Source organism: Dreissena polymorpha, chromosome 1 (assembly GCF_020536995.1).
Source record: "Dreissena polymorpha isolate Duluth1 chromosome 1, UMN_Dpol_1.0, whole genome shotgun sequence".
Classification (NCBI taxonomy): domain Eukaryota; kingdom Metazoa; phylum Mollusca; class Bivalvia; order Myida; family Dreissenidae; genus Dreissena; species Dreissena polymorpha.
Window position 1 is genome coordinate 76,636,704 of NC_068355.1, and position 23,745 is coordinate 76,660,448.

A 23,745-nucleotide genomic window follows, 5' to 3' on the forward strand; every position below is an offset into this window, starting at 1 on the left:
TTAAATCATATACGTGTTTCTAGAAAAATAATATTGATACCTTTATTCTCCAGTAGCGAGCAGTTTTGTCATAAACACCAACTGTGCCATTAGCCAGAGCATACCCAAATTTGCTTCCTTGCATTGGACACAGACAGGTTATTGCCTAAAACAGAGACTTGACATTACAATATACCCAACTTAACATACCTCTTAACAGGCGCATAGAAACCTCAGGACATTGGGGACCAAAGTGTGGACATGGAAAAGGTTTCCCCTCCTTAAGGCCTCCTTTAATTACTAATATGATATGTGTTCCACCTTAGTTGAGAATAGTTGTATTGCCTCAGTCAGCAGTCCACTGTACAATTAATAGCAGCTTATTTACATACACACAAATCAATATCTTCATAATGACAAAAAGCAAAAAAAAAATTGACAGAAGGCATTATTTGTATTATGCATACAATTTTGCCCAGTCAAACAAAAATACCTCTGTTTCTGTCATTTCTGCAATGATTTCATCCTCTCTGAAAACACGGATGTCATAATCTTCTGATCCAACAACCAACTGAAATTGCCATACATTTTATAATTATAGCATCAATTACTTAAAATTGTTTCTGCAATCATTCTCACATCAATCTATCTATCCTAAATAAGGGGTGCAATCATACATGTGTTATGCATCAGGGTCAAATTAAACAAAGTATCGTGAATTCGGAAAACAAAAATGCAACCAAACTTGAAAGAAACATTTATTTTAATATTCTAGTATCACTACAACTTTGTTAAATACCCCGGTATGCGTTGTGACACAGCATACAAGCAAGTCAATATAGAAATACTTATTACATAACAAAAGTGTACCTCATTCTGTCCATTGCCTGTGAAATCGAGAAGTGTGAGTGAGCACACATTGTCACCAGTCACCTAAACAAATGTGGATAGCAAAGAAAGATATTAATTATTCTTCATGTTTTTACGTTTTATAAAAGGGACTAAAAGATACTATAAGGTGTAGCAAAGTAAAAAATAACATCTTGCATGAACATATTCAAAAATAAAATATAAGATTATCAAGGATAAATATTATACTAGATGATGTTTAGATGTGTTAAAAAATTTCCTATTATTCACATTAGCTGAAGTGTTTAATTGAAGTATTTAGCATATAATGCTTACAATACAAAGGCAAATGACATACAGTGCATTGAATGTAAGGTCCCAAAAAAACATTATTAAAACAAGATGTGTTTGTGAAACACAATGTCCCCCTATATGATGTTTGACATTGTAGGATGACCTTGACCTTGTGAAGGATGACCTTGACCTTGACCTTTCACCACTCAAAATGTGCAGCTCCATGAGATACACATGCATGCCAAATATCAAGTTGCTATCTTCAATATTGCAAAAGTATTCATAAAATAAGCGATTTGGGCCAAATATATTTGACCTCTGACCTTGAAGGATGACCTTGACCTTTCACCACTCAAAATGAGCAGCTCCATGAGATGCACATGCATGCCAAATATCAAGTTGCTATCTTCAATATTGCAAAAGTATTCATAAAATGAGCGATTTTGGTCACATATAATTGACCTCTGACCTTGAAGGATGACCTTGACCTTGACCTTTCACCACTCAAAATGTGCAGCTTCATGAGATACACATGCATGCCAAATATGAAGTTGCTATCTTCAATATAGCAAAAGTTATTGCAAAATGTTAAAGTTGGCGCAAACAGACAGACAGACCAACAGACCAACAGACCAACAGACAGACAGGGCAAAAACAATATGTCCCCCACTACTATAGTGGGGGACATAAAAATGGAAATAATTTTATAAAATTTTCAGCCAAATTTAGTAAACAATATTTCTCACAGATTTATGACAATATACTGCGTCAAAAAAGTATGCGTATATATTCAGAAAGAATTAAACATACTGTCCAAAAGTTTTCATTTCCCTCCAGATCGTATCCCTGAATTGAGCAGTTACCACCAACTATAACCATGGTGGATTCAATAGAACCAAGTGTGCCAATTGTAACAGCATTGGAACCATCTGGTGTCTGAAATTGATCACGTATACCGATATGCGTGTATTGTGCATGTACATATTATCACAACAAAGCACTATACAACATGAAGTCACCTCAGAATGTAATCAAAACTATTTTTCATGCTCAAAAAATAGTAATTGCTCAAACCTATTAAATATATTACAACTAATTACAATGCGAACTAAAGATGTTGATGAAATCAAATATTTTTTATGCTAATCTACAAAATTTGCACTGTCTGTGTTTTAAACTATCACAATCAAAACCAAGACATATCAGTTTCTTCTACGGTGAATACTGTCAACAGAATACCTCTTTGTAAAACAGATCAGTGTTCTTTTCAACATTGTAGACCATCAGATTGGTCTGTGAACCCACAGCCAGCACGTCGTTGGGGATGGAAGGATTCAAGCGGCCTGCACACACAGATGTTACCTGCTGATTAATACTGAGCAGAGCCACATCCCCTTCCGAAGCCCGACTTTCACGATTGTGGGGATTGTGAATGAGAACCTTCAAGAAATCAAAGATTTTTACACAAAGTGACTTACCAGAAGCGATCAAATTTGTTAGAAAAGGACATGGTTTGGAGATACGCTTACATTATAATAAGAATTAAATTACATACAGATATATATTATTACGTATTATATAATCTGATAAATTACATAAATATTTATAAATTTCAAAAATTAAATAGTCCAAAAATCAATTAAATGTCAAAAATTAAATAGTCTAAATTCTGTTGTCACATCATACAGTAGACTATCTGTAAACCGGACGGTCTGGGGACCGGCCCTATCATCAGGTTTTTAGAGAGTTCCGGTTTACCAAGAGTAGGCATATTGCCAAATATATATTGTATGCATTGTGTACAAAATCATATAAGAATACAACAAATCATATACATGTTCATAAACCATGTGATAACTATACTCATGTAATGTTTATGTTTAAAGTATTCTTCAAAAAATGTGTTTTTATTCGATTAAAAGCAAAAAACATTCCATACCGACCTGCTTTTATTAATCCCAAAGTGAGCATGGTGTTTTATACATGTACACACATGTACATACGTACGTGACATTTTTCATATAGGCGAGTGAGTCGTGTTCGAGTTCGCTATAAATAGCTCTGAATTAATTAATTTTTATTTGTTACAAATATGAAAAGCCAAACGTCATAGACAATTTTGACTAGTTACGACACAAATACGATTGTTGTGGACATACGATTAATTATTCAAGACATAACACATTTCACAAAACATACACACAAAAAACAGGGTCATATTTTCAAGACATTCATATAAATACTGAAGATGCGTTTGAAATTACGAAATGGCAATTAATGAATTTGCAGACAGATGGATGGATATTTAATGGTCATATTTATCACAAATTTATCTGACAAACAAACAAACAACCATTTAAGCATTTAAAACATGGCTATAAGATCTTTTAAACTACCCGAGAAGATCACAAGAAAGTGATTGCCGCAACCATATATGCATTAATTTTGTCATTAAATTGTTTATCATAACCTTAATAAAACGATCGCGTCAATCACTTTTTGGTGTTACCGCACGTCTATAATAGACATTCACAAATTGTCTTGTCTTCAAAAGCGCGGCAACGACTTGACACCTTTATGGAATGTTTAATCTGATTATCGATAATTGCGCGAGCGGAATGTGTGACACCGCACGCGCCGTACTGACTAGGTATTGTAATTAACACGCCTCGGGCATCTTGAGAATTTGGACCGTACGGTATACTCAATGTATTTTATGTTGAAAATGACAAAATTCAAGGAGATAACCGTTCAGTTTCCAGTTTTGTCACTGTGACCTTGACCTTTGACCTAGTGACCTGAAGATCAATAGGGGTCATCTGCGGGTCACGATCAATGTACCTATGAAGTGTCATGATCCTAGACAAAAGCGTTCTTGAGTTATCATCCAAAAATCATTTTGCTATTTCGGGTCACCATGACCTTGACCTTTGACCTTGTGACCTCAAAATCAATAGGGGTAATCTGCAAGTCATGATCAATCTACCTATGAAGTTTCATGATCCTAGGCGTATGCGTTCTTGAGTTATCATCCAAAAACCATTTTACTATTTCTGGTCACAGTGACCTTGACCTTTGACCTAGTGACCTCAAAATCAATAGGGGTCATCTGCGAGTCATGATCAATCTACCCATGAAGTTTCATGATCCTAGGCATATGCGTTCTTGAGTTATCATCCAGAAACCATTTTACTATTTCGGGTCACCGTGACCTTGACCTTTGACCTAGTGACCTCAAAATCACTAGGGGTCATCTGCAAGTCATGATCAATCTACCCATGAAGTTTCATGATCCTAGGCGTATGCGTTCTTGAGTTATCATTCAAAAACCATTTTACTATTTCTGGTCACAGCGACCTTGACCTTTGACCTAGTGACCTCAAAATCAATAGGGGTCATCTGCGAGTCATGATCAATGTACCTATGAAGTTTCATGATCCTAGGCCCAAGCGTTCTTGAGTTATCGTCTGACAACCACCTGGTGGACGGACCGACCGACAGACCGACCGTCAGACCGACATGAGCAAAGCACTATACCCCCTCTTCTTCGAAGGGGGGCATAAAAATATATATATCTATACATATAAAGTTAAACGAACCTTTCCAGCATTTGTTGCACAGGTGAGAGAGCAATGGACGCCATCATATTTACCTACAGCTACCATATGTGGGTTTACTTTATGCTTCAGATTTAATGTAAATATTGGCACCAACATCTTGATGAATTATTGGTACCTGGCTGAAAACCTACAAACATGTCAGAGTAGAAGAGTCAAATCAACATGTTTAGCAGATACCTTTAAGTATAACTAGTAAGTTCCAAAAACGTCCTCTGTTTAACATTTTCTGCTCTATAACATTGAATAGTCATTGATGATGTTTTTTATTCATAGAGGTGTGACGTTTATGCTTTTGGCCCATCTTTATGCGGATTTTAAGCCCACATCTCATACATGGGAGATGTCTCCCATATTTAGGAGATGGTGCTTACACTTATGGAAAGTTGGTGAAGGAATGAAATTATTTATAAACAATCATAATTTCTTGCATTTTTACAAAAGTCATGTTATAACATGATACCATTAAAACTGAATTAACTTGAAACACTATAAAAATGTGCTTGTATGTAAAATAAACACACAAGGATATCCAGATGAAATAAAGTGTTACCAACTCAGGTTTGATAAGCATGTTAAAATTAATATAAATAATGTGGTTAGAGTATGAACAAGAGCTGTCAGAGGACAGCGCGCTCGACTATTCGAGTGCTTGACAGTATAACGTAAGCCATCATGGGGTAATTGTTCAAATTATTCAATAAGGTCAAGGTAATAGTTCAGGTATATTTTCCACAATCTATTGAACATTTGTAAAGACATAAAACCTTTAAGTATAACTTTAATAGATTTTATTTAATGTTTGATAGCAATAGCTTGGGTTGGAAGTTTGAACGGTTCTTCAAAAATAAAGTAAATAAATAAAAAAGGGAAAAATAATAAAAAAATGGGGGGGGGGGTAGGGGGGAGATTAAGAGGGGGGTATAATGTGGGGTGTGGTCATTTATTAGATGATCTTTCAAAAATAAAAAAAGGAAAAAAAAAATTGGGGTGGGGGAGGCGGGGCAGGGATTCTGGGTTGGGGCGTGAGGTATTGTTTAGGTGGAATCCATGTGGTATTCAGGTAAGTGTTGTTTTTTCAAAGTATTACTAAAATCTGATCATAAATAAAGAAGTTATGGCAATGTAACTAAAGTAATATGCATATTGTAAATGGAAAAAGGGCCATAATTCTTACAAAATGCTTGATACAGTTGTCTACTCTTGTTTATAGATTGGGGTCATGTTGGTAAAGAAGTTTGCAAAATATGAAAGCAATATGTCAAGGAACATTGAAAATATTTGAGGTGGTACGCAAACTTTAACATAGATTTATCAATAATATGTATATTCTAAGTGAAAAAAGGGCCATAATTCTTACAAAATGCTTGATACAGTTGTCTACTCTGGTTTATAGGTTGGGGTCATGTTGGTAAAGAAGTATGCAAAATATGAAAGCAATATGTCAAGGGACATTGAAAATATTTGAGGTGGTACGCAAACTTTAACATAGATTTATCAATAATATGCATATTCTAAGTGAAAAAAGGGCCATAATTCTTACAAAATGCTTGATATAGTTGTCTGCTCTTGTTTATTGGTTGGGGTCATGTTGGTAAAGAAGTATGCAAAATATCTAAGCAATATGTCAAGGGACATTGAAAATATTTGGGGTGGTACGCAAACTTTAACATTTGCACGCTAACGCTAAAGCCAGGGTGAGTAGGATAGCTCCACTATATATATTTCATACATAATAGTCGAGCTAAAAATGAGCATTTATACTCTCTATCAACTGTGAAGTGACAGCATCTCATGCACATATGGACAGGGCCTTATTTAGCACTAGGCTAACAAGACTGCGGCCTTGGGACCCCAACGTCAGGCCAGTTTCCCAATGCATGATCTTTCTTTATTACAACTCTATCAGGATTGCAGAATAAATTTTCTTTGTGATTTTACCAGTTTCCTGATGTTTATGGAATTGTAACCGTTTAGTTTGATTTACTATCAATTTTCTTTCTGTGTTGTATATCAATTCAGAACCATTAGTTTCTCTGTTTATTATACAACTTGCCCGTATAGTCATGACAACATCTGGACACGTTTGAAGACATTGAAGATAAGGGAAAAGCGTTTGTTGCAATCAGCGAATATAAGGATGCGAATAAGCATAAGGAACGGCAGGAACTATTTCATGACAAGAGTATGACACCAGCTGAGAATACAGAGCTTAGTGCATACTACCATTTTTGAATTCCACAGCATAGTTGATTGTTTCACTATTGAATATAGAAAGCGGTTGAGCGCATATTCCAGTCATCACATTCTGTTTGGTTTCCTGACAGAATTTGAGTCTCTTACCTAGAATGATCTACAGTACAGAAATGTGCAACACATCTAGGGGAGTCTTATCCAGATGACATTAAGGCGTCTTCTGTTGACAACTATGTTCAGTTCAGAGCTATCTTAGAAGTGGACCAAGACAGAACCATTACCCACATGAGTGAACTGCTGAAGTTAGATGGAGGTCAACTACAGCCAACTTTTCCAAACGTTGCCATTGCTGTATGAATATACTTAACAATTCCAGTTAATAACTGTCAAGGTAGGATGTCATTTTCAACATTATCAAACATGAAAAACTATCTTTGCAACACCATGAGTCAGGAAAGGTTGACAATACTTGGGGCTACTGTCCATTGAATGCCAAGTCCTCCAAGAACTAGACGTCACACAGTTTTTTGCTCTTTGTAGATGTAGTATCAAGTATGATTTTCAATATACAGAAGGGGACCAGAGGGAAGGGGGCCCCCGTAACATGTGCAACCTTGGGCCCCAAAACAGCTTTAACCAGCCCTGCATATGGATCAATTTACTCAATAAGTGACACCTGACTGTGAACACAATGCATGGAGGTTGAAACTTGTAAATTGACGTCAACAAAGAGCGTAAGTAAATATAGCATATTTACATAGAATTCGATTTGATGAGACTAGTCAATTTTCGTCGGCAATGAAAACAATTTGCACCGGAAATTGGATAAAGTGTTTCCAAATGCTCAGTTTCGAATCCTGCTTCGGTAACAATTTTGTAATAACCAGGGACCAACAATTTATATCTTTACCAACATCGCTTCTTTTTTTAAGAAACGACGGAATATCAATTATATGCCGCACTTTGACAAAACTTATGAAATATTAGTTTCGCTTAAAGCATCATGGATTCCGACTAGCAGAAACAACGTCAACTTGACTTTAACGCACAAAAAATGTTTAAACTATTTTAGATGTATGTTATGTTGTCCGTTTACAAATCTGAATATGTGGCTGAAGTCAACTTTTAACAATTCAATGGCAAGATTCAATAGTCAAAGCAGGTAATTACAAAACACTTAACGAGATGCAATTCGGATAAGACTTTTCGGATACCAATAAATTAAGCATTTATCTGTTCCGCCCATGCCTCAATGCCCTCGCAGGTAAAGCACTTATAATTTAGGCGAATGAAATTTACAACAGGCATGTCGGTCCTGAACTTATGACAGTCTTTCGCCATGTCTGTGTTATTATCTAACAAATGCTGGTCCAATGCTATGATGACCCAGTCGCTTAACATTAAAATCATAAATCTTATTAAATAATATAAATACCAATATGTGTAGTTGTTATCGCAATTAAATTTTAAATTACAATCATCGTCAATCGCACCATCATGACCTTGATCCCAGCAATGATAACAGCTATTAAACTACTATCCCTTATTCTCATATACATGTACAGTACACTCCACGCGTTTTCCCCAAAAAACGCGCTCCCTCCGCGGGTTTTTTTCTGCTAGCGAGTGTTCACGCGGCGTTGAGAGAGCGAGGTGAACTCCATAAAACGCTCGGCTTAACGCCGCGTTCGCTAATTCCCGCGGCGTGTATTACTTTAGCCTAGTCGGTAAATGCAGACAATTTCCGTTCTTATCAGTGACCGACACGCAACGCCACGTTAGCAGTGTGCTACTGGGCATGCCAAAAAATAAAAACATTGTTATAATAAATTGTTTAAATACTGTTGTAAATGTATAAAAAAGGTAATTGTATAGAAAATTAATACGTATAAAAATTATGTTTTTTAATTCACAGGTACGTCTACAATATGAATGAATATAAGACATTTGACAAATTAATAGTTAAATCATAACACATATAAGACAAGAATAAATGTTCCGTAAAATTTCCAAATGAGAATAATAATTAGTAATCCGAAACACACTACGATTTTTAATGTTAACATGACGTTTACAAATGCTTCCAATATACAGTCATCATGTATATTTCCCGACAAAAGCGCGCGAAAATTATGCTGCAATGTACGAGGTATACTCCTGCAAAGCGTGCGTGTATTGATTTTTTTTATACAAACTTTATAGCGCAGAGAACATTGAATTTTGTTGATTTCGGTTCAAAGTTTCTTTTGTATTTTTTAACAAAATTATATCGCGAATAAGTTGATATTACCTCCAAAATAATTTCAAATCATACACGCCAAATCTTTATCGTTACGGTATTTTAGTATAGTAATTATTTTAACAGTAATTGTACTATAAACAGATTAAAGAAGACATCTGGGCGGAACTGGATTTTAAGTGTTTGACGTTATGAAAACACGCAAAGCTTGTCTACTGACCTATTGTGTAGACTGCTGTCTGCGGTGTTTTGACAAAAGGGATTAACATGTGTGAATGACACTCTGCCGATTTGGTCCATAATTACTGGTAAACATTGTTTGAATGTCGACGCAACAAGAATACAACTGTGAATATTAAATGCAACTATCAGCTCAATAGTTACCACCTTCTTTTAGCAATCAATGGAATAACCTAACTTCAAAGAGAAAATAAATGCATTAGCGAGCAGAGAATTGACTTTGTTCCGACAATTAAAACCATTCCTTATGCATTCGTTGACCGTGTTTACTTGAGACAGTTATGCCTTTAGACAGGAAGCGGCTTTTTTCTTTGCTTACGTCAAACTGTCAATTCACACAGATTTGCGAGATTTTTAGGGTCCTTGGTCATTTGTTTACATGTTCAGTATAGAAAATCACCTGCTAACATGAAAACTTTGGATTAAATTATCAAAATAAAAACAATGTTGCAAACTGTGTTTATATTAATTGGTAAGTATTAGTTAAAAGACGACGTTTTGTTTGTCGTAAATTAACGAGTTTTCTATATAACAACAACTACTTCTACAACCACGTCGGGATTGTTCTATCTTGGTTGGGTTGTTTTAATTGTAAATATTATACTACATGTACTTGTATGTACTTGTAATAAATATAATTTTATTTGAAAATCAGGAAGTCAAACAAAATTAAATTGATCAATATCTCGTAAAACGCAGAGTTTCCCCTGCGTTGCCAACGCCGAGGTCCGCCGCGTCGGCTTATCAGTTTTGCCGATCGTTAACCGCCACGTCCAAAATCATGCAAACGCCGCGTCTGGCGGGATTTTCTTAATCTCCCTCCATGTCAATCACCGCGGAGTATGGAGGGAAATTGGGGAAAACGCGTGGAGTGTGCTGTAATCGGCCCTCCTCATTGCATTTTTCACTGTTTAAAGCTGCAGTCTGCAAAATTCCCCTAAAGCCTGATCGCCAATGCGATGAAATCTCGGCTCTGGTGATAGAAAAATTGAATATAGATCGCCTGAATTGCGATGAAAAAATATCAGAGAAAATAAACTATAACGTGATGACGTCACCATCTATGTATAGAATGATCTCCCTTAGCTGTTATAGAGAGTTTTAAGTCCGGCTCGCGTATTTAAAATGTCATAATACTTTTGGTAAACTAGTGTTTTTTCCAGGCCGTTTTAGCGTGGCGAATCGCCATGCCCCTTTTTTGAAGCGCCACGCTGCCCCTTTCAAAGCCATTTAGCGCCACGCTGCCCTTTCCAAAGGCCGCGGCCCTGACCTTTCATGACCACCCGCTGTTTTCTTCCCTTATTGATAACATCTTAATTGCCCCTTGACCAAATTTCTAAGCCGACTAATATCAGATTATGGCCTCCGAGGCAAAGCGTTTGTGCATTAGTCATGCGTGAATAACCCCATGTCAGTATCAATCGATATGTTATACCACTAATCGGTCGGTAATGTGTTCTCCTCCACGATAAAATCGTGGACTGTTACTTCGGAGACTTTTGATGAAAAGCTCGATGTTATCCTCGTGGCAATTGTGCATTTCATACATAATTCAGTTATATAACAACACATTTTTTTACCCATAATTACATTTAAAAACACAAACAAATTAATTATTTATCTATAACGTCTTTAAGATAATTAATTATTGAATTCATTACTGAGACGTATACTTATTAAACAAAATGCGAATCGCGTATTAGGCGGACGTATTAGACGATTTTACGTTGCTATGCGCAGCTGTCGCTTACATCATTTGACATTTTGACAACATGGCGGACATACAGAATTAAATTGTGACTCGGCAAACATGGCAAATCACGTTGTAAACGATCGAATTAACGATGGAGATTATACATTCAGAAGGAATTAATCAAATGTCTGTGATAATCAACGATGCATAAAAATGTTTTAGATAGCAACCACATACTTATTTGTAATCTACTCAGTGGGTATATCATGATATTTCACGGAAACGAGTGCTTGCATATTGGTAGCGATCAGTTTACTCGCAATATTAAACATCTGACAAGATTATCGTTAGAAATGGGATAAGACAAACATGGTTTCATTTATATGTTAGTGGATCTGTGTATAATCAGATTCATATGCATATATTGCTTTATTATGTTTGTCGTGCTGTACAGTGTATTGAAACAGCATGGAACTTAAATGTACATTGCAAGGTAAATATATAAATATAAATCCAAGAAAGTTAAATACATCAATTACTATATACCATTAAATGTGCTTGTTTATATTTTATGTTTTTCCACAACTGCCTCTGATGCGATTACATGTGTCTCCCTCATTCAGGTATTCACGGAACGTGTTTGCCCTTTTTTGCCTAAACTGTGCGCTAAAATGCCCTTTTGCCCTCCTGGGAAAAACACTAGGTAAACTGAACTTGAATTCTATGCCGATAAATGAAATTAGTGCTGCAACAATACGCCAAAAACCGTATTGCAATATATTTTCAGTTCAAAAACCCGTATTGCAATATATCGCAATATATTGCTAACTTGAACCAAAATTATAACTTGCAAATTACCCAATAATCCCGTATATTCCAGTTTTAAAGCAAATTCTGGTATATATTTACTATAAATGTGCTCAAGAATAACAAGAAACACAAACATTCGCAAATTTTCTTAAGTATCAAATACATTTTGGCATTCGTTACTATTTAAAGATGTGATGAAATAACGTCCTACCGGGGCGTTTTTTTCCACTGAACACGCGTAATTCACCTGACGTGATGTTCCCGTTTTTATACAACACAAAATACACCCATACTTTCCATGCAACGTTCTACATGTCTGTATAATTTTCGCGCGCTTTTTATTGAGACAAAGGATAAAGAACTTTTTATTTGACGCTAGAATTTTTTATTGTCGCATTAACATTAAAAGTTGGAAGCGTATTTCCGAAATTCGGATTACAAATTTAATAATGCTCAATTCAGAATCAAACGAAACATTTACAGCTGTGTGCAATAATTCAACGATAATCTGTTCAAAAGCATCGAACGAATGCTCCGATGTAACAACGCTACTCCGTATAATAAACTTTCAGAATGCTATTTTTACGGAAAATTTTTTTTACACTGCTTTGTTTTGTTTACCTTGTTATCATTATTTCGGATGGCTTTTCTGGACGAAATGTGAATGAATTTTTGTAAAATTTTCGTACCGGTATGATGAAAATCGTATCGCAATACAATATGCGGATTGCGTATTGCGATATATACCGATATACCGGTATATTGTTGCAGCACTAAATGAAATTATAGTGCAATTTTTTTTTTAATTAAGTAAAACGGTTAAATGTGTGTTATTAATAGCTTTGAAATTATGAAATAACCGTAACAGTGTAACACTTCAATATTTACACGTGTTATAAAGTCGCTGATGACGCTTTTAAAATCTCAGTTTATTATCATGATCGACTGATGTAAAAGCTTATTCAGTCAACTAGCATACATGGGCATTCACTCCAAACAATTAAAGGGGCCTTTTCACGTTTGGGTAAATTGACAAAATTGGAAAAAAAATGTTTCAGATTCGTAAATTTTCGTTTTAGTTATGATATTTGTAAGGGAACAGTAATATAGACATACATGCCAGAATTTTTTAGGTCCAAAGCGGGACATTCCATAAAAAATTGTCGGGACATTTGACCAAAAAGCAGGACACCTAAAACGATCTATCATTCCACCTTTACTGTAGTCAGTACAGTACTAACAAAAACTCCTTATACTTTTATTCAAGATATAAAACATCTGATATGAAGCATGAAATCTAAAACATAACAATAACAGTTTTATTAAATAAGACAATATCAAACAACGAAGATAATATTCATCTTTTTAGAGTACAAAATCTGGAACATTATGACAACAATACTGATTATATTACTTTCAATTGCAAACATTAATCCAGTACACTCAAAGTACGGTCAACAGTAAACTATCTACTGAACAGTTACATCAGCTTGACACGGAATGCGCGGCCGTACACATTTCCGAGGTAGGTTTTTGGTGGAAGCAAACCGTCTTTGTGTTCATTTTAACTGCCAACAACGCCTAAACCGTTCTATGGCCCAGATTTTCTGTAAAAGACTCATTAATGACGCGGAGTTAATTTTACAAAACAATTGTTTTGTAAACCGTTTCAAACAAAGACAAAAACAAACACATTTTCAACATTTATTTCATTATAATACATCTATTGATAGCAATAAGCGACCACTATCTTGAAGACCACCATGGTGTGAATGTCTGATAAAATCAATAATTAGCCGATAAATCGCTGATAAGGTGTCATAAACAACACTGGTACACACGAGAAGTAGAATCGGATTGTTAATTGAGGGCAATAAAGGGATTAGCAGTGGTAAGTGTTAGCGAAACAGAGCTTGAATAGCGAATTTTATTGGGAACCTATAGACCTTACATCGTTTTTTACGAATGTCGGGACAAGTCGTGTCATATCGGGACGCCGGGACAAAGGGCCCAAAAGCGGGACTGTCCCGCCGAGATTGGGACGTCTGGCATGTATGAATATAGAACATTTACCATGCTCTAAAATAGCCATTATATGCATCTTTTGACGATTTAAAAACCCGAAAATTATAAAACGTTGCAACGCGAAACGAATTAATAATTTGAATTGGAGAGTTATGTTGTTGTCGTTATATTTTGTGAAACTACGAGGATTGCTTATATAAAGTATAAAATACATGTGACATTGTATCCGGAAGGATGGCCAAGTGGTCTAAGGGGTAGACTTTTTATCCCCCGCCAGAGGCGGAGGGATATTGTTTTGGTGTTGTCCGGCTGTCCGTCCGTCCGGATGGACGTTATCCCCCGCCAGAGGCGGAGGGATATTGTTTTGGCGTTGTCCGTCGGTCCGTCTGGCTGTCCGTCCGTCCGGCCGGCACTTTTGTGTCATGAGCCATATCTTGGAAGTGCTTCGGCGCATTTCATTGAAACTTCGTGTGAGTATATATATGCATACGAGGATGATGCACGCCAAATGGCATTGTACACCAACTGTTAAAAACAGAGTTATGGCCCTTTGTATCTTGAATAAATGCTTTTTACTATAGGCACTTTTGTGTCCGGAGCCATATCTTGGCAGTGCTTTGGCGGATTTCATTGAAACTTTGTATGAGTATATATATGCATAAGAGCAGTGTCCGACAAATCCATTGCCCGGAGCCCGGGGGCTACCGAAATTTTTCATCGGGCTACTGAAATTTTCCAGCTGACGCCCGCCGGGCTACTATAAATCTATAAGAGCGGTAGCCCGGTTTATTGACAGACATACGTAGAATAAACACGCTGACCATGTGTTTGTACACTGTGTATTGTTTATAATCCGATAACAAAGTGCAATCAATTATCTTATCAGTCACCGATCACTTGCGGTAATGTATTAAACAGAAACAGTGTATTTTAATCATCCAATCAGAATCAACATTTGTCGTCTGCTAATAATATAATGAGAGCCGGTTGGATAGTTGGCGCACATGATGCAACATCATTTCGCAGTTCGGAATTCTTTGTTAACCGCAACAATGAGTAATAGCGACAACGTTTTTGATGTTGTTAAATATCCAAGGACGCCAAACATAAAATAAATCAAAACAATAGCGGATTCTTCAAAACGGTAACGAAACCGAAAATGAATATTAATGACAACTTTGTGAACGCGGTTAACACCTGCTAATTAGTTTGCATTGTCAATTAATAATTGGATTAATCGACTGTTAATCAATAATCCCATATATGCCCGATATATATTTTTTAAACCAAATTATGGGTGGGTAATATAGACGATAAGAGTCATAAACACAAACGTTTGAAATTTTCTAAAATGTCAAATGAATTTCGGCATATGGTTTTATCCCAATCAGGACCGTTGTATTGCAACATGCGTAAATAACCTGCCACGGTTTGCACGCGTTGTGTACAGATATTTTAGGTAACAAAATTCTACATTTAAGAAATGAATTTCTTTGTCCTGATAAAAAGCGCGCGAAAATTGGCGTGGGTGTATTTTAATAATGTCGTAGCGGGTACAGCATTGAAATCATTTAATTTCCATTAAAAGTTTCGTTGTGAATTTCAACTAAAGTACCGGGGAATCTCGCGAATTATTTGGCATTGACATTTCTCTTAATAAAATATCATGTGAACACGCTGTATCGTTACCGTTACGCTGTATCAGTTCCTTCATTATTGAAACAATTATTGTATTGTATACTGACTGCACACAAGTGTCGTAACATACGGATGCAATACGTAAATTCGGACAGTACTTAAAGTCGGACACAAGTAAATACATGATTTAATACTCTTGATTTCTTGAAACTCGGTATTTGTTGTTAAAAATGGCAATTGCATTGATTAACACCATACGAGTCAATCGCATTGATCATCTAAACGCTTTATTTACGTTTACGACTTAACGTGCTGTCCGAATTTAAGTACACATTCATGTGCACATTCATGTACTATCTACATGTAGCATATGATTTTCTTTGGTACATTTACATTCAAGTACACGGTGCCTGTACTGTAACATTAATTTACGATATTGACTGTGTACATCAGACTACTTGCTGTTTTATGTATATGTATGTATACATATTGTGTATATGTAAATGAAGAAATAAAATAAAGATGAAAACCTGCCTCTTATCATTTTGTAGGAACATTTTATGGGCTACCAAATATGTTTATTGGTAGCCCACTGGGCTACCTGAAAAATAAGAAATTTGTCGGACACTGATAAGAGGATGATGCACTCCAAATGGCATTGTATACCATCTGTTAAAAACAGAGTTATGGCCCTTTGTATCTTGAATAAATGCTTTTTACTATAGGCACTTTTGTGTCCGGAGCCATATCTTGGCAGTGCTTTGGCGGATTTCATTGAAACTTTGTATGAGTATATATATGCATAAGAGGATGATGCACTCCAAATGGCATTGTATACCATCTGTTAAAAACATAGTTATGGCCCTTTGTATCTTGAATAAATGCTTTTTACTATAGGCACTTTTGTGTCCGGAGCCATATCTTGGAAGTGCTTTGGCGGATTTCATTGAAACTTGGTATGAGTATATATATGGATAAGAGGATGATGCACGCCAAATGACATTGTGCACCATCTGTTAATTACAGAGTTATGGCCCTTTGTATTTTGAAAAATGCTTTATTCAGTGTCAAATATAACCCTTTTGTGTCAAGAAGCATATGGGCGGGGGATATCAATTCAACGAATTTGCTTGTTACTCCAGGATCCCAGGGGTCAGTGGTTCGAGCCTTGCTTAGGGTTACCTTTTTTTTCTTTTATTCTTGATTTTTTACTGGAGCTTTTTATATCAAATGGTTACATTTATCAATATAAAGCATTAAATGACAAACTTCGAAACATGCAAAATCTGTGAAAAGGCCCCTTTAAGGCTTAGATCAAAAGATGTGAAGCGAGTGTCATTTTATCGACAGTTTTGATGGTTCTCTGTTCTGGAAGCGCAATTAGTACACTGCCTTGCAGGTGGAGTTAAGCGGTACATTAACATCTATAGTAACCAATGAGATTGCGCGCATTGTATATACATATTATGCAGTAGTTTACCTAACCGATGAATTGAGGTCGTTATGGACATGTATTTACGCACAAAAAGTTAACACGCGCAACACATTCCCAACAGTAAATATGAATACGATTTACTCTAGGGTGTTACACTGTTAACTTGTTTCGTGTTTTAAAACTCTTAAAAACTAATTCCCCAGTCGATGCGCAATTTATTTTGAATTCATAACCATACACACGAAAACTTACTCACCCGTGCATAGTGCCAATGTATCCATACGTAAATGACTTTATTTTATATCCCTCTTAGTGTATTATGTAAGTAAATGCATACAAATAAAAATATTTTTCAAAATATTTGTAATCAATTGAATCAAAACACTTGAACTCATAAAACAAAGTTTTAACATTCTAGCTAATATGTGCCCATTGGTTCGTATTAAACAAGACATGTGGGTCTGTAACGAATGCGAATAAATGTGTCAGTATATACATAGTGAACAAAATTCAACACACCCTCGCTTTCCATGCGGATAACGTGATGTTTGTACATGTCCTGCATAATTGTCACGAGCTTCTAATCAGTACCGTGGGTCAACACAATATACATGAACACGGTTTATTTGTAGCATGAGTGTTGTTTTTTTTACATTGCGTTAAAATTAAAATTCGGAAGTGTTTTTCGATAGAAAATTTATTTATGCATGAAATGCTCAATATCCACGAGGATTACACCTGCTTTTCATCATCAGTCTTAAGTAACTGGCCATGATTTGTTCGTGGATGCATATACCCGTAGGGACCGATTAGTGTGGTAGATTTATTAATTTAATTAGGCTTTAATTTAAAGCCTGTATTTGACAGAAGGCATGAGTACGGTGGGCATTTTGACTGCAAATTAAAATGATAGTAGTAAAATGAGATTTATAATTTGGGTTTAAGCTCTACAATATGTAATAATCATATACATTATAATGTAAATAGGGTGTTGGATTGTGATGACAATATTTAAGTACTGCTGATTTTTATGATGCACATGGAAATCACAAGTTGTATTTGTATGAATTGATTTATGTGACTTAATATATAAGGAGTTATTGAATTTGAAAATATTACTAGTATTTTTTTGTCATTGATGATGATAGGCTTGGTGTAATGAAGGGTGTTATAAAACATAGTTACAAGTGAAGATTTTATTAAATGCTGAACAGAAACAACTTCTCCTTTTAGTGGCCTCACTTCTCCCTAATTTGGACTCGCTTCTCCATAATTTCAGCTGTTCTCCCTCAAATTTTAACCTAGGCTGAGCCCTGGTGTTTATCATTCATATGATTAAGATCAATACCCCCCCCCCCCAAATGCAATCTATATATGCATGTAGCGACTGTTGTTGTCCTTTCATGATAATGTCTGACATTGTAAAATATTTTTATTTTTTTTCTGGCTATGAAAAATTTCCTCTGGCTATGACATTTTAAAAGTTTCATAGCCACATTGGCTATGAAGACAAAAAAGTGAGTTTTGCAGACTGAAGCTGCCTTAGTTGATGTTGGTATATTTTCCCATTGTTGTTATGTGTTGGAAAAAGTGATTATATGTCAGATGTGCATTAAATTTGGTCAAAATCGTTCAAGAAATGCCCAAATTCAGTACAAAGATTGGATATTTTACCACTCAAAATGTGCATGCACAGAAATCTAAATTTAAACATGCTCGGGTCACATGTAAAACCACGTGACAGTTGCATCATTGTTTACGACATGTGCATGAATTATGAATGGTCATGTCATTATCCATTTACAATGGGACAAGCAAACAGACAGGACATAGCAGGGTAATGTTTTTGCAGCGTGATTTTTTGTTAATATCTATGCATATTACTCCACAAATTTCAATAAGCTTTCATCAAGCTCGATAAAAACTCCTTTTGTTTTCAATTCACAAATCTGCCTGCAACCTTATTGATTGCTCTGATGTGAGAAATCATTTTTATGCAATCAGCTTGCATTCTGACTTTTTTCGAACATGATATTCAATACACAATGATCCTCATTTATCCATTAAGACAAAAATATGTTTTTATCTCACCTGAGCACAACGTGCTCATGGTGTGCTCATGGTGAGCTTTTGCGATCGCTTTTTGTGCATCGTGCGTCGTCTGTCGTCAACATTTTGCCTTGTGAACACTCTAGAGACCACATTTATTGTCTTATCTTCATGAAATTTGGTCAGAACATTTGTCCCATTGATACCTCTACTGAGTTCGAAACTGGGTCATGCTGGGTCAAAAACTAGGTCACTAGGTCAAAAAAAAGAAAAACCTTGTTAACACTGTAGAAGTCACATTTGATGCCCAATCTTCATGCAACTTTGTCAAAATGATTGTCTAAATGATATGTTGGTTTAGTTCAAAAATGGTTCGGGTCTGTTGAAAAACATGGCCACCAGGGGGCGGGGCAGTATTCCTTATATGGCTATAGAGAAACCTTGTGAACACTCTAGAAGTCACAATTTTTGCCTAATCATCATGAAACTTGGTCAAACCATTGGTTTTATTGATATCTCAGATGAGTTCAAAAATGGTCCAGATCGGTGAAAAAACATGGCCGCCAGGGAGCGGGGCAGTTTTCCTAATATGGCTATTGTAAAACCTTGTTAACACTCTAGAGGCCACATTTATTGTCCAATCTTCATGAAATTTGGTCGGAAGATTGGTCTCAATAATATCTTGGATGAGTTCGAAAATGGTTACGTTTGCTTGAAAAACATGGCTGCCAAGCGGCAGGGCATTTTTCCTTGTATGGCTATATATGGCTATAGTAAAACCTTGTGAACACTCTAGAGGCCACATTTATTGTCCGATCTTCATGAAACTTGGTCAGAAGATTCACCCCAATAATATCTTGGACGAGTTCAAAAATGATGCTGGTTGGTTAAAAAACATGGCTGCCAGGGGGCGGGGCATTTTTTCTTTTATGGCTATAGTAAAAAATTGTTAATACTCTAGAGGCCACATTTATTTTCGGATCTTCATGAAACTTGGTCAGAAGATTTGTCCTAATGATATCTTGGATGAGTTCGAAAATGGTTTCCGTTGCTTAAAAAACATAGCCACCAGGGGGCGGGGCATTTTTCCTAATATGGCTATATATCATGCTTTAGTAAAACCTTGATAACACTCTAGAGGCCACATTTATTGTCCGATCATCATGAAACTTTGTCAGATGATTCGTCACAATGATATCTTGGATGAGTTCGAAAATGGTTCCGGTTGGTGGGAAAACATGGCAGCCAAGGGGGCGTGGCATTTTTCCTTATATAGCTATAGTTAAACCTTGTAAACACTCTAGAAGCCATATTTATTGTACTATATAATCATCATGAAACTTCGTCAGAAGATTTGTCCCAATAATATTTTGGACAAGTTCGAAATTGGTTCCATTTGCTTGAAAAACATGGCCACCAGTGGGCGGGGCATTTTTCCTTATATGGACTTATGAATCTTCATGAAACTTTGTCAGTATATTTGTTTAAATGATATCTGGATGTCTATGAAAATGGTTCTGGTCTGTTAAAAAACGTGGCTGCCAGGGTGTTCACTAGTCATGAAAGTTGGTAAGAACATATTGTTCTAATGACATCTTGGGCTGCACAGAACAGGTCAGTTCCTTTGAATCTCAGGTGAGCAACTTTGGGCCTTTCAGGCCCTCTTGTTTAATCACTTTGCTAGGGCTATCGTTAGACATTATTCGTTTGCAAATTGCTTGTGTTATTTAGTAGTGCTTCTTTGTTTTGAAATGCGCGGAAGTGGAAATAGCGTGAAATTGGCGCTCACGTGACCCAAAGCGTGCATACATCACTGGTTAATAATACATGTAGTCTTGAGGATTCCTTTATGTACGTGATGAGGTTTCGTATTTTTGATGCTTTTGGCATTTTTTGCAAAATTTTTGCGAAAATCAGCATGGAGGAGTTAAGCTTTAAAATGTATCTGACGAATACTGATCAATTCTGGTCAGTTGAGAACTTGAGATAACAGAATTGTTGTGAAAAATATCAAATCCGGGCGGCTTTAAAGGACCTACTGTCCTGTAAAAATTTGACTAGTTTGGAATTGACTTTAGCTGCCTGAAGCTTATCTGGCTTGAAAGCAAACAACAATATGTTCATATTTTGCAAGTGCTTTTGGGAAATTTCAGAGAAAGGTAAACAATTACAATCAATAAAACAAGCATTGTGGCAAAAATCAACGCAACAATTATTTGGGAAATAAAGAAGAGCAGCCCATGTGCATGCATAGCGCCTGATGAAAGGCCTGAAGTTGAGACTTGCTGTTACTTAATATATAGATTTAACTGAGTGTCATGACACCCTGCCTACATCAAGACTTTAGTAATACACTTTAATAGATTCCAACCTAGATATAACAGCGAATTATCAGAAGTTTTTGGTAAGATACATGATTGATCATTTATCCTCAAAATTGAGTGAACATACACATTTTCCTGTGCCTTTCTTTTTAAAATGCAATCAGAGCGAAAGATGTGTAAAATAATCTAGTTAAAAACGCACACAAAACAAAATAATTTCAGTGTCTATTCTAGAAACTCTCACACTTTTCGTCGAAGTCGATATTTCTTTGTTCTTAAAAAGTACTCCTGGATTCAGGCTCACATGCTGAAAATGTGTGCAATCTTTGGAAAAATAGCGCAAATCTCACAATCGTGTGGTCTAGAATGGACACTGTAATTGAAGAGGTCTTTAAATGATATGATAGTAGTGTGATGAAGATTTTCAGGGCTATGACACAGAAAATAACTACAATATTATCACACAAATAAAATCAGACTAAGTATGCATTGGAATGATTCAAAGTCCATAAAAATGGGACCTGCCCATAATTTGTTTGTTAATATTTTGTCTCCTGACATACAACTATTGTTCCTTTTCAGGGCCAGGAAGATCATAATTGGATTCATTCTTCTTCTTATGTTCATGTATTATCTTGTTCCCAAGTTCCTTGGCTTTGGATATCACAGCAATTCACCTGATGGAGGTTAGTGATCTTTGTTCAATACGTGTTCAGTGTTAGCTCACAATCTATAGAATAAACTCTTCTGAGCAGGCTCTGATAACACTAAATCATTTGATTTTCAGGATGAAAATAAGAGAAAAAATACAAAGTATTAAAAATAAAAGAAAAAATACTAAGTATTCAAGTGAAATAATAAATAATATTACAAATAGTATGTCATTAAGTTATTGTGGCTAAAAGTTAATGTACAAACAGTACAATATTAATGTAAGACGCAAGAATTTAATATTCACAGTGTTTGTATAAGTATTCACTTTCTTGATAACTGCCACTTAACGTTTGGGCCAGAGGTCTATGGCACTTGTTCATGTTGTATGGAATTTCGAGCTAATTCAATATTTCTCTATTTTATATGGTTTGATCACAGCGCCCTCACACTTCTTTGGGGGAAGGGGTCCGCAGCCCTTAGGAGGTGGATTTTTTGTAAATGGGGGAATTTTTATAACAAAACACAACAACTGTGTTGAACTGTTATAAACATATGTTTCTATACATGTATATGTGACTGTCTATAGGACAGAAAGGTGGACTTTTACTTAATCTATATAACAGTAATCTTATTTAAAAGTCAAAATATATTGCAGTTGAAGGGGTCCAAAGATCGCGACCTAGATATATCCGGCGCGCAATATAAATTGTCAGGTTGTTATTGCATGTTTAAGTATGCATTAGCATAATTTGGCAATCTCAAAACAGGCTATTTTCCTACATTATTGAAGTATGTGTTATATCCATATGTTATTCATTGGTATAAAACAAAACATTATTCCATGTAAGTATTTTCAAATGCGTATAATTAAATTTGTAATCTGAAAACAATCGCCAAGTTTTATTGTTCAAGAAAGCATGCACAAATTAGACCCCATGTACAAAATCATCAACAATGACGTCATCTTATCCTCATGGAAAGCATGGTGCATTTTGACAAACTGAGGGAGCTTTGCGTCTCAATTAAAAGCAGGTAGTTTACACTGTAACTAACGCGCAAAGATTGTTGAGATAGTTCAGTATTGACTTGTGACATTTACAGTTAAAATTGTATACACCTTCATGTGTGCACTGGTGCGTTTTGGCAGTTCAAAGCAATTTCAAGAGAGAATGTTAACACCCAAAATGACCTGATGGTTGGCAAGAGGAGTTATTGTTTATCGCAGTACACAGGTGTTACAGTGATGTACAATGAAACCAAACAATCTAGTCAAAACTGGAGTATTAATGTCGGATTAAACAGAAAATTAAAGTGGGTGAAAAAAGGGTAAAATACTAGCTTGAACCTGATTTTATGTCTGCAAATTCTCAGATTAAAACATGTTCTTTGGGGATTATGCTCGTCACATTTTTGGGAGCCAATATAACGGACAGTGATATATTGGAGTCAATTTTCAACTATAAATCAGCGAAAAACAATTCTCATTTTCTGAAGGGGAAAAAATCAGTTTTTGGGTGAAAAAATATACTTTTCAGGTGGGGGACTGCCGCCGAAATTCGGCGGCAGATTTGATAGATTGAGGGCCCTGGATCAAGTCATTTGTCAAATGGATTTGTATTATTTCTGTTATAAATGTTTATTTGGAATCAGTTCAATATTGTCAATTGTGCCAATGAACAAATAAAATGTCAATGTTACAATTT

At 35.8% G+C, this 23,745-nt stretch overlaps 2 protein-coding genes and 1 long non-coding RNA gene across 9 annotated transcripts in view; 1 reads left to right on the forward strand and 2 right to left on the reverse strand.

Annotated features, from left to right (window-relative positions):
- The window catches only part of LOC127836164 (Bardet-Biedl syndrome 2 protein homolog), a 41,173-nt gene extending 28,888 nt beyond the window's left edge, over positions 1-12,285 (reverse strand). Inside the window, exons 1-7 of one of the 2 annotated variants that reach the window (XM_052362647.1) lie at positions 12,129-12,285; positions 4,722-4,869; positions 2,362-2,562; positions 1,933-2,058; positions 850-912; positions 473-550; positions 41-145 (exon numbers count right to left, since the gene is read on the reverse strand). In XM_052362647.1, coding sequence (XP_052218607.1) covers positions 41-145; positions 473-550; positions 850-912; positions 1,933-2,058; positions 2,362-2,562; positions 4,722-4,838 — 690 coding nt within the window. In that variant the 5' untranslated portion in view covers positions 4,839-4,869; positions 12,129-12,285. Of the gene's footprint in view, positions 1-40; positions 146-472; positions 551-849; positions 913-1,932; positions 2,059-2,361; positions 2,563-4,721; positions 4,870-7,692; positions 7,845-12,128 lie in introns of those variants that run through there. The other variant, XM_052362638.1, reaches the window with a different exon arrangement.
- On the reverse strand, positions 3,857-4,715 carry LOC127836271 (uncharacterized). The gene is made up of 2 exons (XR_008028689.1): positions 4,480-4,715; positions 3,857-4,334 (listed from the first exon to the last, which is right to left on the reverse strand). It is a non-coding gene; the product is annotated as an uncharacterized LOC127836271 (long non-coding RNA).
- LOC127836175 (uncharacterized protein KIAA2013 homolog) overlaps positions 7,751-23,745 on the forward strand; it is a 44,942-nt gene continuing 28,947 nt past the window's right edge. The window contains exons 1-2 of one of the 6 annotated variants that reach the window (XM_052362685.1): positions 7,751-7,800; positions 21,971-22,074. In XM_052362685.1, the coding sequence (XP_052218645.1) occupies positions 22,008-22,074 (67 nt within the window). In that variant the 5' untranslated portion in view covers positions 7,751-7,800; positions 21,971-22,007. Of the gene's footprint in view, positions 7,801-7,906; positions 8,098-12,552; positions 12,578-12,651; positions 12,675-18,805; positions 18,853-21,970; positions 22,075-23,334; positions 23,354-23,745 lie in introns of those variants that run through there. The other 5 variants (XM_052362657.1, XM_052362668.1, XM_052362676.1 and 2 more) reach the window with 5 other exon arrangements.